This window comes from Pelmatolapia mariae, linkage group LG12 (genome assembly GCF_036321145.2).
Source record: "Pelmatolapia mariae isolate MD_Pm_ZW linkage group LG12, Pm_UMD_F_2, whole genome shotgun sequence".
Classification (NCBI taxonomy): Eukaryota; Metazoa; Chordata; class Actinopteri; order Cichliformes; family Cichlidae; genus Pelmatolapia; species Pelmatolapia mariae.
Genome location: NC_086237.1, coordinates 27,206,140 through 27,219,397, shown reverse-complemented (window position 1 = coordinate 27,219,397; position 13,258 = coordinate 27,206,140). Strand labels below are relative to the sequence as shown.

The following is a 13,258-nucleotide window of genomic DNA, read 5'->3' as shown; positions in this document are numbered from 1 at the left end:
CAAATACACAGCATCCAACATGACTATGCATTATCAAATGTCACAGCTGCAAACTGAAAAATTGAAGGAACAAATAGGGAAACAAATAAGGATTGAAGTGTGAATAGCTTGAATGTGTCATTAATTTCAAAAATGTAGTACAGGGGATCATTTGAGATTAAATGGTTGAAATTAGTTTTATCTACAGCAGGGGTCCCCAATCCCAGTCCACAAGGGCCGGTGTCCCTGCAGGTTTCAGATGTGTCCTTGATCCATCACAGCTGATTTAAATGGATAAATTACCTTCTCAACATGTCTTGAAGTTCTCCAGAGGCCTGGTAATGAACTAATCATGTGATTCAGGTGTGTTGACCCAGGGTGAGATCTAAAACCTGCAGGGACACCGGCCCTCGTGGACTGGTGTCTCTGCAGTGATGAAGCTGATCTACAGTTTCATCACTGACTGACATATCAGTTTCCTCTTGTACCTTGATTGAATACAGATCTTCTGTACAGGAGTTTGTATCATTTATTTATCTATTTGAACACTAACTGGGCTTATGCAACATGAATACTCCTATCTTCTGTATGTGCCACACTAAGGGGCCTCTTTATCAGCAGAGTCAGGAGGTAACAGATAAATGCTTTGGGTCACGTTTAATAGGATGCTCTGAACACCGTGCAGCAGTGAATAGTAAAGCTAGAAGGCACTAAAGTGGCCACAGGAGTAGACAACTGCTCCCTCTGCCCTCAGTTCAGAACAACAGCAACAGAAACAAGAAATGCGATGCTTGCCATTTCTATAAAAATCATTTGAATGTTGCAAATAAATTGACAAAAAAAAAAAAAAAAGTGACACAACCACACCAAACTCTTGTGAGATATTCACCTTTTTTTAATTTAGAAATATAATAAACACAATAAAAGTCAAAGTGGAACTACAACTCAATTTACCAGAGTTAACTGACCATAAAGTGTTGCATGTATTCATTCGTGCAGGTGGTTATAAACTCTGCTGTCCTAGATAAGGCATATAACTGCTGTCTTTTTGTTTACGATCACATACAGCTTAAAACAAGGACAGAGGTCATTCATTAAGGTACAGTGGAAATGCAAAGCGTAATTTCCTCTTAGCGAGTATCTACAAGATGCAGCAGGGCAGGAAGGGCCCGGCAGGATTTACAAGCGCATGAGTAAATGTTCATATTCATTCTCTTTTGTTTGATCTTTTTTCCCCTTTGATGTAATGGCAGCTATGATGATGGCCTGCGCTGGAAGCACAATCGAGCTGCGAACAACATTTATAATTATTTAAACTATTTTGAAAACGATACCAAAGAAATGAAGGAGAGAAAAAATTCCAAGCCATAGCTGGAAAACAAAAACAATAACTATGAATAAAGAGCTGCGTTCACATTAACCAAAAAGATTCACCAAGATTTCTTTCGTGCAGGAATGTTCCGGTATGACCCCATTAAGACTCAAGACAATGATCGTCATGTAATTACTGAAATAGAACTAGAAGAGCACAACGAACAGATGCTTCTGTGCAATGTAGAGCAAGCACTCAGAAATCCCAGTGGAGCTAAATGAGGAGGTGGTACAGTGGGAGGTTGCGGGAACTGTTTCAAGCGTAGAGGGGTTCGTAACCACTCCTTCGGCTTTTACAGGTTATCGCACACACACTCACCATCCCAAAAAACTGGAAAAGGAAAAAATGAAAATCAGAGACACAATTAAAACAGGTTTTCTGTTTAGGTTACATGAACCAACTAATAAGGGGGATGAAATTTTTTGTCTTACAAACCTATCACAAAGTTTGGCTTCCTGAGTGAACCCCCCCCCCCCCCCCCTTTGAAATAATTAATACATATATATATATACATATATATATATATATATATATATATATATATATATATATATATATATATATATATATATATATATATATATATATATATATATATATATATATATATATATATATATATATATATATATAGATATATAGACACACACACACTACAATAATACAGACAAGCAAGCACTTGGTGACAGTGGGAAGTAAAAGCTCCCTTTTAACAGGAAGAAACCTCTGGCAAAAGCAGGCTCAGTTAGGGGAAGCCATCTGCCATGAACAGTTGGGGGGAGGAGACAAAGGAAATACTGAAATAAACAGGATTATACACCAACCGCTTCTATTTCACTTACTAGCTTTCAGCAGCGCTGTCACCGTACACTTGCAGGAAATGATTTTTTTTTTTTAGAATTTCTTTCTTTAACAATTCATCTTTTTTTCTTCACATAGCACTACTTGTGTGATCATTTTGGTCTGCTAAGTTAACAAATCCATGCACTTCAGAGTTAGAAAGACGCAGGTAAATGACATATCCTCATTTACCTGCCAAACCGCATTTTAGCTTGATCTTACCTTGATGATGGCAAAAGCAACAACGACCAGCATGGCGTAGGTCAGAACATCCTGTATGAACTTCTCCAGCTTGGGCTCACAACCCTAAAAACACATACACAATCGCTGTGAGTACACATACAGTACATGCACATCAAAGGTATTTACTTGACTTTAGCTCCTTTTTCGTTGCCTCCCTGCTGGGAGATTTTGCAGATTTAATAACTGTCATAATAACATTTTTTTTTAATCACTGAAAAAATAAATAAATCTGAGACTGAATGACAGAAGTATCCAAACTGCAGGTGAACATGCAGTCAGAGTAAACATGGTACAGTCCAGAGAAAGGCAAACGCGTGTGACCACAGGGACACGGAAAGAGCACAGTTGGCTCAAGTGTGATTCACCTCAGTGTTAAACTGCTGCCATTCTTCCAGTTTGCCATTGCACTGTGGCGATGAGGAGTTTTTACAGCAGGACAAAGGCAGCGTTTTGTTTGTAGAAAAATAGGTGGTGTTGGTCCAGTCGGTGTAATTCTTGACACCGCAGCACTTTAACTGCAAAAAGTCAAAGAGAAAAGGGTCATGTGCAAACAGAAACTATGATAAAGACAGCGATAAAGGTAGACACTACAAGAAGTTGAGCTAAGGGAAATATGGTACTGCAGCTGTGTATTACAGTGTTTCAAGTTTTGTACACACTGGATCGGTTTCTTCTTCTAATCCAGTTATCAGTTTCCCACAGTTACGTTTGACAGACACAGGAGAAGTAAAAGTGGTGCATGTAGGTCATGTAGCTGTAAAGTGCAACAGCTTCCTATGAACTTCATTTTAATTTTTATTGTTGTCTTCTGAAGACAAAATTGGAGGAAGAAGAGGAAGTGAAACCATGTAAGAGAGAGAATGCGCACAACAGACAATGGAGAATGAAAGTAGAATCAGGAAAACAAATCTATTATCAAAGTAGAAAATACACTAACCAAAGTCTGCATGCTGTCCACTGCTTCGGTCTCAGAGTTGTTCTCCCCATTATACTTGGAAAGAGACTCTCTTATGGGGCCCTCAAGCTGTCCATCGATCTGTTGAGAAACGCACAAATCCCCCCCACATGTATGCAGTAATGTAAGTTAACCGTGAGCTAACGACAAGTATATTTCCATAGCATACTTAAAATAAATAACTAAACACAGATTAATATTCTAGTATTATTTAGAACACCTGAAGCGTCCGTGACTCACCTTGCCGCGGTAGATGAAGCTAAACACCAAAGCAGTCACTTCAGCCGCAAAGATCAACATGATGATCAGAAAGAACTAAAATGAATGAAAAAAAAGGAAAAGAGAGATGTTAATTTTGGATCCTAAAACAGAGCGAAGGATCAACAGAAACAAACATAAATGTAACAGGAAGGATGGTAAGTAGCATCATAGCTGAGGTGATAAGGGTTTGCTCTTGGGCTTCTACCTTCAGATTTCACAGATGAGCATAAAAACATTAAGGAACTGGGAATATGAGTGAAGCACAAATCACCTCCTGTCCTCATTCCCTCACACTTACACAGCTTAGGCCACATTTGGACTCGTAGAGGGTTGAGCAGCATCCCACGATCCCGACAATAAACATCACCACACTGATTCCGATGATGATGGCTGCTGGGATTAGATTTGACTTATTCTGAATCAGATTCTCAAAGCTGCCAAAGGACTTGATCACGTAGTGACCGACATAGGCCAGTCCTGCTCCTGCAGCCTGAAGGAAAGAGGGACAGAACAAAAAAAAGAAAATTCCACTATAAATAAACACAGGTTACAATAGATGCTAAATCATCTGCACCTTCACAAGTCATTCTGCTAATTTCATGAAGAAACTTTTTAATTTTCGGTGTCTAGACATGAAGTAGCTAGAAACCAGACTGCAACCTGTTTTTAAAGCTTACACTGTTAAAATTCCAATCAGTCGCATGATCCTTGCTTTGTCAACACAACATTAAAACCAGACACACCGCATCATACTTCTTCCTCTGCAACACTTCTGTTTCTGCCATGTGACACTGGACAACCTATAACTATTAATATCAATTATTTGTTTTAGTTCTATTTTTTTGTATTGATTGTAAATCTTTGTGTTAAAACTAAGCATAAAGATGTTTGTTCTTATTTTTCTGTCCTACTGGCTGTCATGTGATTAACATACTCTGTGGGGGTTACTGATAGTCTGCCCCATTGAACTTTGATGCATATCTGGCGTTAGGTCATGATGGCAGTGTGACTTTTCTGCTAGTCATGCTTTAGTAGTGAGATCACCAGTCATATGAGCGCAGGTATGAGTGCCAAGTTTGTGCACAGGGAGTTCATGCCTAAAAACAAAGGGGAAAAAGGGAAAAAAGAAGAAAAGAATCACACTGATTCTTCACACTGAAAAAAAACAAACAAACCCACTACTGTAGCAATGAAAAAAAGCTTCATTAACTAATGAGCTAACATTTTCGTATCTAGTCTATGAAAGATTCTTTCTTTCTTCATACGTTGGTGATGTCAGTGAGAACACAGGAACAGAGGAGGTGTTAACCAGCAACGTTTTCATTTCTGTAGCAGACGGAAAGTCTCAGACACAAAGTTTCCCCTAGGCGAGTCATTCATGCAATTTCCAGTTTTACTTCCCCTCAGAGTTGAGCAACTTATACATAGGATGCGCTAAACACAAGCAACCAAACAATTCACTTTGTAGCTCAGCCCCATGACTCACTTTTCTTGATCACTTCACGGTCACGGGATCCCTGTGGGTTTGTTACGCTGTGCCCCCCCCCCCTCCTTCCAGTGCTCACCCCCTAATCCCTCCAGAATCTCAGATCCTGGGGCTCAGAAGCAGCACAAAGAGGCTTACACAACGTAAAACGCAACCTCTCTGGAATGTAACTAGCTCTCTGAGGCCACGAGGGGTTCCCTCAAGGTCCATCTTCAATCTGATTCCAGGAAAAGACAAGACTTACTGTAAATTTCGCAAACCAGGAACCATTTAACTTATGGTTTCCTTAAATCAGATACATGAACTTTATTGCTGTGAAGCAGAAGAAATCCTGTTTTATAAAAGCAAACTATGAACATGTTCACTAAATCTAACCATGAAATATCACCAACTGTTTAAAACACGTGTCTGAGGATCTGTGTAATGTTTATCACTGTAACATGAAAGCGAGGCCAATAAGTGGGTCATAGTTCAGTTCAATCTTTTGAATGATTTTCTTTAAACAATCCCCCAGAATGAAACTGGCTGTTTATCATTTAAAAAATGTTCACTTTCCCACAGAAAGCTGAAACTCCTTAATTTATCAAATTGCTTGGTATATCACGAAGGTCAATAGTTAATTCAACCAGATACATGGTTTCTTCATCAACTCACGTCTAATCAGGGCTCTTGCTCTGATAAATCAGTAACGAAAAAAAGTCAAACTTGCACATTCACCCTGAAGCTCAAACACACGAACGCTGTTTGTTGGCTAAACAATCTCAGCAGGTTTGACTAACTCCACATCTGAGCTGTGCAACAGAGGGAAAAAAATAGCAGAGGTGTTTTTAATAAAAAAATGTAGTGATTTGCTGTCTGTAATGCTCACATGCTGGGAGGGAGGGAACATTACTGAACACCGCAGGAAAAAATAAAAGAGTGATCCTGAAAAACAGTGAAGGTCAGAGAAATGCAATAACACCTTCATTTGATTCAAAGCAGTTAATCCAACCAAAGGCTGCTGGGTGTGAGATGTTAAGTAGGGCATAGAAAGAGAAAGTATACAGGCTGGGACGGGAGATAGGAAAACTAGGAAGTGGAGAGGAGAGGGGAAAAAAGGATTTGAATAGTCAAATTAAAGCACATCCATGTTGTCTCTGGTAAATATTTACACACACAGGCTGGTTCTGTCTTACAGTTATCTAATTAGACACACACATTAGCCACGGAAGAGACAGGCTGGGAAATTTACCCACCCCTTTAAAAAGCCTTCTTAAGGTCACTGAAGAGAACACAGGCGGAGAAGCTTGGGTTATTAAGTCAACATTAACGAGCAACACACAACTGAAAGTAATCTGACACAAAGACAGATATGACTGCACGAGGGAGTGAAGGGCTGGAAAAATGAGAGCAGAGTCTGGCAGGTCAGTGATCTCATGAAAATTCCCCAGGCCTTTTTATTTCAGAGCTATATACATTATAAGTCTACTGGTGGGGTGAAATGAGGAAGTGCTCTGTAATGCTGCGACTGTGCTAGAATAAAAAAAGGAGGGCGGCCGGGGGGGCGCTGACTACTGGGATCTTTATCAAACCATAATGCTGATTTGTTTACACCCTAAACAGCACAATTCACACAGGAGGAGTAAAGACAAAACAATTAGCGGCAGATTTTATTTTGAGAAACACAAATACAAAAGCCCCCACATATTTATTTTTCCCTTTCCGCATCACAGACCGTCGTCAGTAGGAAATCAAATCTCTGCAGGTGGACGAACGACAGAATTACACAGCGACTCACCCAAAATATCAAGCTGATAAACAGGAGGATGATCTTGGCGACTCCGCAGTCCATGGCGTCTCAGTGGATGGTGGAGGAGAGAAAGAAAAAGACCGAATGTCCAGCTTTTTATGTCGCTTTTTATGTACGCCGAGTTTCTCCAGCTGCCCGCCCGCTTTGGTCACAAGTTTTCGTTGCGTCTCACTGTACTGACTGATCACTTGGTCACATGATGATGGGAGGAGAGCAAAGCTACACAGCAGGTCCTGCAGCTCCCCTCCCACTCCAACCCGTGCATCACGTCATACATCAGTGTCACACGAGGAGGATTGAGGCTCTATTGAGCTGTTTGACACCACACGCGTTTTATTTTGGTTAAAGCATTTTAACATAATTTTGTGCGGACTTTTGGCACTTAAAAAATGTATTTTTATTCATTTTCCCCCTTTATTTCAACATGCAGTTCAGTTAAGTTCCATTATAAAGCCAAAGATCTTGTAAGTTTGTAGAGAAATAAAATGACCTATGAGCAATTTGCAGTTTGTGACAGCCAGTATAAAAATAAAAATAAAAACAAATACACAAAGGATGGAACTTCCACTGCTCGAGGAGCCGGATAAGAGAGGCAAAGAAGAGTGCACATAAACAGCATGCTTTTCATATCACTGCATGAGGAAGGTGTGTTTAAACTTACTGTTTAAGCTTGGATTTTTTGAAGGTGATGTCTCAGATTTGCATATTGGGGTGGTTTTAATCCCACCGATGTGCTCCAGTAAATGTAATTTAATGTTGGCATCAATGATACAGTCATTGGTTGTGAAATGCAGCACAAGATCTAACACGTTCATTGTCTAAGGATGTGAGATGATAGGGGGTCACATTTCTTTTTTTTAACTGTTATTAATAACAGAAAAATATGCATTTTAGTCGTGTGAAGCATGCTTAAGTAGTGACTCTTTTTGCAGTAACTCTATTCTTTCGGATTGAGTCAAAAGGTTATGTGGATGGGAGTTATAGAAAGAGAAAACCACAAGACAGACAATTTGCAGCCACAAAAACAATTGTTTTATTCAGAGTTCAGCAGAAGGCTTCGTTTGACCTTTATGCGCTCAGTTCTGTATCACTGCAAGAGATTAAAGCAACTGACACATTTAAATTAAAGCAATTGACACTCATTTAAATGAATGCGGGAGCGGCAGAAATATTCAGTTGCTCTTCCGACTGTGACATGGGTTATAACTCTTAAACCACGGCTGCACGCTATTCAGAGGAACACGTAGAAGCCTCGGAGTAGGTCTCTTTGCCTATAGAAGTAAAGGTTTTGTATTGATAATGAGGCCAAGATGACCAATAACTGCAAAATCAGTCCAGGCTTTGTTGTTAAAGAGGGTGAAAGTCCAGCATCTGCCAGGGAGTTTCTTCCATTCTGGGTCCAAATTCCAAGAGTTTATTGCAGCCTTATCAGACGTGCTGCAGTATATCTGCATCATCCTGCTCTGCATACAAGCCCACGATTAAAAGCTTCCACACGCGAGAAATGGAAACAAAAACTACACATCTGAGACTTTCAGTGGCCACTTCAAGCTGGTCTCCCGTGACAACACTCTCACCACCTACAGGTCTCCATCAGAACTGCACTTCCAGCCAAACAAAAATCCAGTGTGTTTGTGAGGAGGCGCTATCAGCGCACTACAGAAGGCACGGAAACATTTGCCAATCTTTTCCCTCGCGCGCACGCATACACAAGTACATACCTTATCTCACATTAATAATAAGAAAACAAACAAAAGTAGCGCGAGAAAGCACGAAGAAGAGAAAAACACATCCCTCTTTCACTGGAGACGTTTTTGATGGATTGCACAATTAGTGTAATATTAAAACATTCCCAGAAGTATGTCTGATAATTGCATTCATTTTAAAACTGATATAAAAATAATATAAAATTAATAATGTTGGACTACACGATTTAGTTTTTTTCTGGTTTATTTTCCCGCTGTTTGGCTCCACCTGTGGCAGATTTTATTGCTGGTTTTTGTAAACAAATATTCCCCCCCCCCGGGTTTGTAACAATCCTGTAAAACCCAATAAAACGGATGGTTTATCATTAAAAGGTCAAACAGCCGTGTAAAGCGCGTCAGAGTGTCTGAAGTTTGTTTTGGTTTCGCAGATGCGCAAGTAAAGGGTGGTATTTGTACATTCATATGTGCTGTGCTGTTTTACCAAAATCAACACAGGCTGAGAAAAACTGACCCGAGGACATTTAAGTGCAGTGTAATGAAGCATGATTCGTGTTTTTGCATTTATATGCACAGACCTGTTATAATCTCATAAGTAAAGTTATTTTTGCACAATTTTTACGCAGCACTTCCTCATAACAGTTAACTGATGCCTAAATAAGAAATGATCCAAATTCAAATTAAATTCAATTTATATTTATGTACATGCACCCCACTGGAATCATTCCACAAAGTGTCTCGTTAAAAAGAAAACCCGGGAAATTAATCAGAAATTCGTTTCTTGGGCTGCCCCTCCTCACAGGCTGATAACTACTCTGGCTTTGGTCCAGCTCCACACAGTGAATACATAATGTAGCCTTAATTTCACTTTCATGTTACGTATATTCATATCAAACTAAATTTTCTGTTAATTATACTTTAACACATCATCCCCAACTCAAAGACCGCCCTTGCTTTGATTCCAAGTTGAATATATATCCTCAGAAGTCTCTCTGTGGTTACCTCGAAATAGAATCAAGGCAAGTGTGTTTCTTAAGTCCTCTTTACGTGAAAATATTTCGCAATAACGGTGGAAATAAAGCTAAATTTTGGGCTCGGTGTACTAGACACGTCGCTATGTTAGAGCTTATTTAATTGTAAAACTTTTTTCTTACTTATTTGGGAAATATAACATCGTCAAAATGTTCAAAGCATGATTCCCACATTGCATTCTTCGTTTGTCAGCTTCTAATCGCTCAACAGGTGCTAATATATTTGAACACATGCTGAATAAAAACACACAGACAGACAGTTCACATTTCGCTGATTGCTGTGAAATGACTTTTATATGGTTATGTGACACTTTACGTTGGAATTTTAAAGAATTATCCAGTTGAAGAAAACACAAATTTGATCAAGTGGCGGAGGAGGAGAAGAGGCGCACTGTGGCAGTGGGACTGACTCTACACGGTTCTCATTGGGGTTTTATAAAGCCTCAACCAGCCAAAAGGGCAAGCAGAGATATCACTCTCTACTGATTCTGTCTGTGGCCCTCACTGACTTCATCTCGGTATCAGAGCTGCTGCAATGTCTTCTGCTGCGATTGCTTTGACTCCGCCAGCTCCGGCCAAATCTCCTAAAAAGAGAGCCAAGTCTCCGAGGAAGAAAACAGGCCTGACTGTGTCAGACTTGATACTGAAGGCTCTGTCCACATCCACACAGCGTGGCGGTGTGTCTCTGGTAGCCCTGAAGAAGGCTCTGAAGGTCGGTGGATATGATGTGGTGAAAAACAATGCCAGGATTCTCATCGCCGTGAAGCGCTTGGTGACCAAAAAGTCTCTGGTCCAGACCAAGGGCAGCGGGGCTTCGGGCTCTTTCAAGCTCAACAAAAAGCCCCCCACACCTAGGAAGAGGAAGGTGGTGAGAAAGAAGAAGCCAAAGGCGAAAAAGGTCAAGCGGGCCAGCGTCAAGAAAACAGCAGCAGCAGGAGGAGCCACTCCTGCAGCCAAGAAGTCCCCCAAGAAAAGGAGAAAGTCAAAGAGCCCGAAGAAAGCCAAGAGACCCGCTGCGGCCAAGAAGTCCAAGAAGCCAAAGAGCCCAAAGAAGACCAAACGCAGAGTCTCCAAGACCAGGTCTGCTGCCAAGAAGTGAATGCTCTTCCACTGAACACTAAATGCTGGTCTTTGTGGACTCTATGCGGACTGAGCTGCATTCAAGTCAAGCTTTAAGTAGTTTTTTTTTTCTAAAGTAGAAAAAATGAACTCGCAGTTTGTACAAGCCTTTCTTTTCTGCTTCCTGTCATGATGTTCTAATGAACTGAATAGCACTTGCTTGAAATAAAATTATTTTCATTTACAGAGCGTGCAGTGTGCTTTTATCTGAAAAAGAAATTCTCCAGCCTACTAAAATTTAATTGAAAAAAAACAAACAATATCGGGAAAAGAAAAAAAATCGATGTCTTTTGAACGACAGTTAACCTTTTTTGGTGCATGACGCCTTAACAGCTGATTTGCCTGACTCATGGCTAAGTTTGGGAGGAGTGCGTATTACGCGCAATTACGCACAGGGAGCTAGTTTCCCAGAGTTATATAGTTTTTAACTCTTTTTAACTTTCTTGGGAAGTGGCAGATTATCTTTTTTAGTCCCACAGTGTCAAACGATTTTATGGAAGCTGGTAAGTAGTAAAACAAACAAACAAACACAAAACTTTGTGCCATCCTTATCCATATGTCACAACGTCGGGTTATTAAATTAAATTGTTGAGATACTTATGCAAAGTTTTCACTTTCCCTATTTTCTATAGTATTCCACATTGATTTTAAAAAAAGAAAAGAAAAAGAAACCGGTTAGATACTCTTATAAATGTGAGAAAAGGAAAATCGACAGGAAGTGACAGCCGTGTGAGCTCACCAATACTAAGAAGAGTGAGGCTTCATGGGCGTATCACAACATGGTTTCCGCTTATCTCCCAAAAGGGGCTTATTCTATCACACTCATTACCGCAGTTTATGACTGAATGTACACAGCAGAGGACAGCTGTTACTCTGAGCTTAGCATGAGAACGTGATCGGGATGAAGGGGTGATATTGTTGTTAATTATTATATTCTGACTTCATGAGGTTTTAAACTAATGTGAAATAATCTATACAAAACCATTCACACAGGGGGTACCGCAAAAATAATTCTTTAACTACTCAGAAATTACACCCAGTTTCACAAAGGTTTAAATATAAATAGACACCTGACTAAAAACCAAGCTCACAGCTTGACCAATTAAAGACACGTGATACAAGTAAGTTAAAATGACAAAACCATCAACAGTAGATTTCTATTAAGCCTCTCAAACTAAAGCCTACATTTAAAATCACACCTTGATTGCTTTTTAAAGGCGCTTTACAGAAGCAAAACGAAGAAAGACTGTAGGTATCCAAACAGCAGTGACTCGCGCCACTGTGCGATTCATTAGCTGAGCGGTTTAGTGTTGCCACCTGCTGGCGGGATTAATTAACAACTGTTAACTGGAAATGTAGGCAAGGTTTATCTGGGGTCAGGTGCATAGACTGTGTGTGGTTTAATTTCACTGTAACATGCAGATTACTGAAGAAAAATGTGACCAACTAAGTATTTTATAGAACCCTATTGCACAAATACAAGCTGGCATCCCTCTCACTCAAAAATCTGTCATAAAACCGAGTGAGGGTTTTTTTTTTTTAAATTAAATAACAGATGAAAAATGTTACAATTGTTTAAAATGGAGAAAGTGCCCATGCTACTGTAATGTATTTCCTGTAATTCTGGGAGTTTTACTCTGTTTGTCAGTGGCAGAGCATGAGAGAGGAACTGAGAGAAAAGTGTGAACATATTGATTTATTCAGTGCCAAACATTAACCCCAAATAAACCGAAAAAATAACAATCAGTTGTTCTCCCTTTGCTATTTTGAATTGATGCATTAATTGAAATTCTGCAGTTTATTCGTACAAATCGTTTTCTTTTTGTTTATTTTTTCCATCAAAATATGTAGTTTGCTAAAGATTAGAACTTGATTGTTGGGCTCAGAAAGTACCAGGAGATTATTGGCCATGTAAAGTGGTGCGTTTGAGTTTATGAACTGTTTTCAATTGTCTGCATTTCTTTATGAATATGACCTAAATCATCATCAGGTCTGCACTCAAGTAGGGGAATTGGATTCTACGGAACTGTATGTGTGAAAACAAAGCACGTCTATACATTTACTTCCTGTTTTCTGTTTAATAATAACACTGACACTGTGCTAGTCTTAGCTTAGACTAAGAATAAATGTTAGTTCTCTTTTCTGCTGCATACTTCCTCACTTTTATTTGAACAGGTGACAGTTTCTGTGTTTGTAAATACTAATAAAAAAGAAAGTAGTAAATTACTTTTGAAATGAATAAAATATATTTGACAGAAGAAAGCAAAGGTCCCTCATTTACTTGCAACTCTCCTAAGTGGCTTCTCATGTTGTCCACATGGAACTTTCCTTTTCAAATTCATCTAAAACTGAACTTAGACAATTAAAAAACACAAATCACTGTGTTATCTGATAGTCCAATTGCACAATAAATTCAGCATCATGGCTGTTACCTAAACATTTAACCCAATAATCTCTAATTGTGGTTTTTCTGACACTGC

At 39.5% G+C, this 13,258-nt stretch overlaps 2 protein-coding genes across 2 annotated transcripts; one reads left to right on the top strand and one right to left on the bottom strand.

Annotated features, from left to right (window-relative positions):
- Nucleotides 1–859: 859 nt before the first annotated feature.
- tspan36 (tetraspanin 36) lies at nucleotides 860–7,119 on the bottom strand. Its single transcript, XM_063490579.1, has 7 exons — nucleotides 6,914–7,119; nucleotides 3,949–4,140; nucleotides 3,630–3,704; nucleotides 3,372–3,470; nucleotides 2,800–2,949; nucleotides 2,414–2,497; nucleotides 860–1,681 (listed from the first exon to the last, which is right to left on the bottom strand). Exons 1-7 carry the CDS (start codon nucleotides 6,965–6,967, stop codon nucleotides 1,607–1,609), a joined length of 729 nt encoding a protein of 242 aa, XP_063346649.1. The 5' UTR covers nucleotides 6,968–7,119; the 3' UTR covers nucleotides 860–1,606.
- Nucleotides 7,120–10,108: 2,989 nt separating this feature from the next.
- LOC134638635 (protamine-like protein) lies at nucleotides 10,109–10,962 on the top strand. Its single transcript, XM_063489403.1, has one exon. The coding sequence runs from the start codon at nucleotides 10,195–10,197 to the stop codon at nucleotides 10,756–10,758; it is 564 nt and encodes a 187-aa protein (XP_063345473.1). The 5' UTR covers nucleotides 10,109–10,194; the 3' UTR covers nucleotides 10,759–10,962.
- The last annotated feature ends 2,296 nt before the right edge of the window (nucleotides 10,963–13,258 follow it).

Bases quoted from the DNA above. Each gene is read 5' to 3' on its own strand.
- LOC134638635 (XM_063489403.1), top strand. From the start codon at position 10,195: ATGTCTTCTGCTGCGATTGCTTTGACTCCGCCAGCTCCGGCCAAATCT.
- tspan36 (XM_063490579.1), bottom strand. From the start codon at position 6,967: ATGGACTGCGGAGTCGCCAAGATCATCCTCCTGTTTATCAGCTTGATA. The intron at 4,141-6,913 runs GTGAGTCGCTGT...TCTTTCCTTCAG, and splicing joins TTATCAGCTTGATATTTTGG to GCTGCAGGAGCAGGACTGGC. The intron at 2,498-2,799 runs GTGAATCACACT...ATGTGTTTTTAG, and splicing joins GGCAGCAGTTTAACACTGAG to GGTTGTGAGCCCAAGCTGGA.